At 45.1% G+C, this 6,000-nt stretch overlaps 1 protein-coding gene across 1 annotated transcript in view; it reads right to left on the reverse strand.

Moving 5' to 3' along the window:
- The window catches only part of GALNT9 (polypeptide N-acetylgalactosaminyltransferase 9), a 194,381-nt gene extending 189,143 nt beyond the window's left edge, over window positions 1-5,238 (reverse strand). Inside the window, exon 1 of the mRNA XM_060269465.1 lies at window positions 4,948-5,238. Coding sequence (XP_060125448.1) covers window positions 4,948-5,188 — 241 coding nt within the window. The 5' untranslated portion in view covers window positions 5,189-5,238. The remainder of the gene's footprint in view (window positions 1-4,947) is intronic.
- Window positions 5,239-6,000: the final 762 nt, after the last annotated feature.

Consider the following 6,000-nt stretch of genomic DNA (forward strand, 5'->3'; position numbering starts at 1 on the left):
ATCAGCGTGTTTTTACATGAGTAGAATGCGTCCTTTTATTTAAAATGCATCTCTGGGTTATTTGTGGGGCATAGGAATTCATAGTTCAGTGTTTTTTTCCCTTCAAAATATAGTCCGCCCCCCCACAAGGTCTGAGGGACAGTGGACCAGCCCCTGCTGAAAAAGTTTGCTGACCCCTGGTCCTGGCTATATCCCAGTGAGCAGGAATTTGAAAGGAAGGTGGGTTTAGGTCAATTTACCTTCTTGGGAATAGGAATTTTTTTCACAGGAGTAGACAATGGGTAGAGATTAACCCTCTGGTTTAAAAACAAAACTGAAGCTAGGTTTTATACTAAACTGAAAGCTCAAACTGAAGGCTATACCGAGCTTCACACAAAAGCTTACGCCTACCTTTTTAATTCTAATATGAATCTCCCATTAGCTGTGTCTGCACTGCATGACAGTGGGTTGCTTTTTCTTTTCTTTCTTTTTTTACCCTCTCTATAAAAAATGGGATTTTATCCAGGTTTATTGTAGCTCATCAAGATTCCCTGCTGGAAACAAAGTTTCTACAGGCTTAATACCTCTAGGATTAAGCTCTGAGTTTTTACAGGATTTAGCTTCCAGCATACAATGCCCTTATCATGGTCTCCTCGCAGTTTTAAATTGATGCTTTAATTAATTAATTAAATAGGTGGTACTTTCCCTCTCGTCACCTGGGTACTTAATTCCCTTGTTCCTTTGACTTTTTGTCACTGGAGCTGAGATGCTTCAGTGTGTGTTTCTGTACAGATAGAGAATGGTCTCTGTGTGTAGTTATTGCCCTGCATCATTATTACAATCTCTCTCTCTCTCTCTCTCTCTCTCTCTCTCTCTCTCTCTCTCTCTCTCTCTCTCTCTCATGGAACCAGCTGTGAACATTTTAATTGGGATGCTACAGCCATGGATTTCCTGTATTGGCATGGTGTTGGATTAGATTACCTTTGAGGTAGCTTTTAATGTCATTATTCCACGAAAGGCATGGCTTAGATATGTTAAGTGTGTGAGTAGGTGCACAGAGATACTTGCATACATCTGAATATTTTCCTCCAGCTGCTGCAAATTAGGGTATGCAGAGCTAGATAAGGTGCTATGGTCAACGGTTCTTCTTAAAGGGGTCCTCCACATTTGCCCTCTTGTTACAACTGGTTCTTGTTGGGTGGGAAGCAAGGAAAGCAAAGCAAAGATAACTCATGGGCAGCAAGGGCCAAGTATCCTTATTATCAATACTAACCCAATGATGGGCTTAATGAGTACCACCTGACCTACTTTGGTTGTGTCATGTAAGCAGTCTGGTGCAATAGCAGTTCTTGTCTTTTACCAAAGCAGTGTGTTGGCACACACAACCTGGATCCCCAGTTAGCATCCCATAGGTTATCTATCTAATACATGATAGGACCGCAGTCCTTCCTTCTTCATCTACACATTTATAATTACAGATACCCATGTGTCTTAGTGCTCTGAGCACATAAGCATGGACAAATATTTCATTTAGATGTTCTACATCAGGGCTGGGAGACCCGTGCCCCTTCAGATATTCTTGGTCACTGACCAAGCAGGCTGGGACAAATCAGTCCAACAACATCTAGAGGGCCACAGAATTCCCATCCAAATTCTATGTCTTGGCCTAGAGAGTGGACACCTTCCTCCTCCAGCTATTATTTGCAAAGTTCTCATTTTGGGTCTTAGAAAAATAGAAACCACCAGCAGTAATGGACCATTCCATGAGTACCCTCTTCACGCACTGGAGGGCCTGATCCATGTCATTAAAAAAAATCACCTAAGTTTCAACAAACTTTGTTGCACAGCCTCCTCATGCAAAGGCGTCACAGTGCAACTTCACTGTGAAATATACCAGCAAGCAAAGCACTGTGTTATGCACAAACATCAGAAATATAACCATTGATTTTAACCATTTCACTTTCTCTGCTTTTGAAAGTTGAAATGACACCCGTTGGCCAGAGAAATCCTATCCCACAGATCCACTGGCTGGTGGGATTTAGGTCTGAGCAGAGGTGCCTCTCTTCCAGTAAAGAAGAGCTTTACCGTGGGTAGTGCATGCCTGTTATTAAGTTCCACAGGCATAGTAGTTGTTTCACCAGTGGTAGCTGGTATTAGGCCCAGAGAAGAATGAAAGGCAAACTTTCATTCATTGAGGAGTCCCTGGATCAGGCTTCCCCTCTATGCCAACCTGGATATGCTGCAACTCAATTTCTCCCCATTGAAACCAAGGGTGAAGGAAGAGTAAAATACAGAGATCCATGTAGAGAAAATGTGGAAGGTCTGCCACCCACCATAAGCCTGAGGGACTCTTGAAGAGATGGGTGATCTTTGAAAACACATGCCCTGCCCAACTCCGTTTAGTATTGCACGGGAAATCAACTTTCTGCATATGACAAGTGTGCCCTTAATCTTATCTGTGTAGCTTTATTGGTCGCTAAACATGAGTTGAGGCAAAACATTACATCAAACACATTCCTCCCTCCCAAATAGTTGCAAAATTTCATTACTGTATGCTGCAACTCCCTTAGGGGTTCATATTTAACTGCTTATGAATATCTGTAAAACCAGGATTCACTTGTGAGGCATCGGGCACAGGGAAGATGGGGAGTAACATAAACAGGTATTATTAGTCATCTTGTTTCAAACCCACAAATAAATATGCTCTCATCTGTACATCTAATGAGATCTTTTAAAAAAACAATAACAACAACCCAAACTTGGGGGGGGGGGGCAGCAAGTGGGATTAATAAAAAAAAGCTGTGTATGCTTTCATAAAATATAATTGGTCTCTGTCCTTCATGAGGACTAGGGACAATGGTAGCAGAAGTGATACAGAAATCGCACTCAAAAAAGAGTACAAAGGACGTTAAACACCCACCTTCAACATAACAATGCAACCTTTTACTGCTACTATATTTTCTATCACATTTTTAATCTTGCAAAGTGCTTTACAATGTGTACTGTGTTTGCAGTGCCAATAGGGAGGTCAGTATGGCTGGCTCATGCCTGCCGATGTTCATCACAATAAGTGACTCCAGTACCAAGAGGTGAGCCATCACTGGACATCAGAGATCAAACAGCATAGCCAGAACTTTCATGTTGGCTTTGATTACAAGAGAGATGGTTTACACCATTATCTGTGAGCCTTTCATTACTGGTATTTCTTCACATCTTGTGGAATCAATACATAATTTGCTTATGTGACTGTGTCAGCCCTGGTCAATCACCACAGATAGAACATTTGTATCACACTGCCCAGTGAAGTCAGTATGCAGTTAGGATAGCAACCACCAAGCACTTGGCTTGAACCAGACTGAGGACCTCCTCTGCCTCCCTCTTGGGTCTGCTTCTGTACCCCAAACAGAGCCCCCTAAGATTTCTCCTTAATCAACCACATCCCTACTCTTACACGCACCCTTAGAGTTAACCAACCATATGGGGCTTCTTAGCTCTTTGGTGATGTGAGGCCACCCACATGTTATGGCAACAACTAGACCACAACTCCTTGTGATACTGCACCTTCCAATTCCACAGGGAGCACATCCCCATAACTGGGTGAGTGAAGGCTCTCTTTCCCAATGGGCTGTGGGTTGGGTCCATGGCATCATCCATTGCATTAGGGTTGGAGAACAAATGACCTTCCAGATGTTGCAGAACTCCAACTGCCATCAGCCCCCATTGGCGTGTTTAATGGCCAGGGATTATGGAAATTGTAGTCTACCAACATTTGGAGGTTCTCCATGTTTCCCATCATGCCTTACACTGTCCACCAAAATTTTTGGTACTACCATGGCTGTCACTGCCACAGTCAGTTTTTAATTCACTGCCTGAGCACAGTGAGATGAAGTGATGCATGTCTAAGTCCTAAGTGTTGCATAAACATGTGATGAGAATTCAAGTGATATGCATGCAGGTGGGAACACACAATCCCATTTTTACAGATGGGGAATAGAAGTTCATATACTGCAGTAGCAAACTATGATTACTTTATGTGGCACAAGTGACTCTTGAACACAGACCTTTTGTAAACCACTTTGATTTGAACTGCTTTGAAATTACGAGAAAGGAGATTCCAACTAAACATTAAGAATAACTTTCTGAAAGCAAGAGCTGTTCCACAGTGAAACAGCCTGCTTCAGAAAGTTAAAAACCTCCAATGAAGGAGAGTCCATAAACAGAGGTTGGATGGCCATCATCTGTTTGGGATTCTTTAGCTATGATTCCTACATTGCAGGAGGTTGGACTAAATGACCCTTGGGGTCCCTTCCATCTCCACAATTCTATGATTCTCTGAGGTTTGTTTGAAGTTTTTTTAAAAAATAATAAAAAAACCCACAAGCAAACAAGCAGTTTTTCTGAAAATCAAGAAATCCACTTGTCTCACCATTGGCCTACGTAAAGTGCAGACCCGCTTGAAACTTACAGACTGTAAAATTATTGGCCATTATCTATCTTTGTTAGATGTTTGTTAAACATTGTTATACGCTTCAATAAATGAAGCCTGACTGCTGTTAGATATAAAAAAGAACAAAGAACCCTAAACTATGAGTATGTGATATATGCCCACTTTGTGTCAAGTTCTATAACCCCAGAGCTAGCTTTACATTCAAGAGGCAGTACTCAGAAGATGCTTCAATCAAAATATCCTATATTGTCATTTTATGCAGCAACTCCTCTATATTAAATGCACTGCCTGTATCTGTTAGGCTTGAAGGTTGACCTGACCTGTTCAATAGGGGCACCATGTGATTTGTCCAAGCCTTAGAAAACTCCACGTGGTCTCACCATTGCATGATAAAAACACACACAAAAACACAGAGAGAGCTAGCTGAGTATCAGGCTGTACTTTTAAATCCACCCCCCAAAGCCCTGTATGAACCCTCCCACCTCCCCCAGACACTTTTGCTCATCCTCCTCCTGGCTTACCATTGAGCTGGTTGTACACAACTTCCTCCAGGTGGTCCAGCCGCTGCAGGATAGACTCCCTGTCCAGGAGGGCTCCCACCTTGGTATTCCGGCTCCTCACCCGCCGGTCGGCGCTCCTGACGATCTGCACCAACTCCTGGGAACGATCCTGGATCCTGCAGTAGACTGAGAAGAGGATGATCCCCACAAAGACCAAAATGTTCACAGTCAACAAAGTTTTTATTTTCCTTGCCACCGCCATGGACACCGCTGGGGAGGGTGGCGGGCATCAAGGCATGGTCGCCGGTGCCCTCGGAGCTGCAGCAGCATCTAAGGCAGAAGCACCTGCCTGCAGAAGGTGGGGGGGGGAGAGCTGAGGGAGGGAGGTCTGGGCAAGTCCCCCGCCCTACCCTCTTCCTCCTCTATCCTTGATTAGAAAGAGGCAGGGAGGAGAGAGACCAGCGGGTGGGTGTCTAGAGCCAAGGCGATGCTGAAGAAGGAGCTGTCCTTTCAGCACCACGGCGCTCTCCGCTTCCTCCTCTTGCAAGCCGCAGCTGGTAGGACTCAGTCACCTTCCTATCTACTCTCTGGCGGCGGCTTTGCGGGCAAAGAGAGGACCCTTCTTCGCGGCTCTGGAAGGGAGGCTGCAGGGAGGCTCTCGCGATGGGGGCAGGGGATAGGGGTGGAGATGGAGGGGGGTCGCACAAAGAGTAAAGGACACGGCCAAGCGGGCGCGCGCGCGATCCAGGCTTTCCAGCAGCCCTCCTCACAAGGCCAGCCCGGCTCGTGCAGCAAGAATGAAGCGAGACATACATCCAGAGAGAAGAAGGATGTTAGGAGGGAACGATGGAGCGAGAGAAAAGGCGTCGCACTTGATCGCAGCCTCCCTCCTTGTGTGTGTGTGCGTTTCGCAATTGCATCGTTTCTCCCTCTCGCAGAGCGCCGGTGCGAAGTCACGTGCTTTGTTGGTGGGGGGGGGGAGAGAAAGGGAGGGCGAGGACCGAGGAGATGAATAACTCATCTACATTCACATAGTCGAGCTGCCTGTTCGCTTCACTCGCTCGTCTTCCACCT

Source organism: Zootoca vivipara, chromosome 17 (assembly GCF_963506605.1).
Source record: "Zootoca vivipara chromosome 17, rZooViv1.1, whole genome shotgun sequence".
Classification (NCBI taxonomy): Eukaryota; Metazoa; Chordata; class Lepidosauria; order Squamata; family Lacertidae; genus Zootoca; species Zootoca vivipara.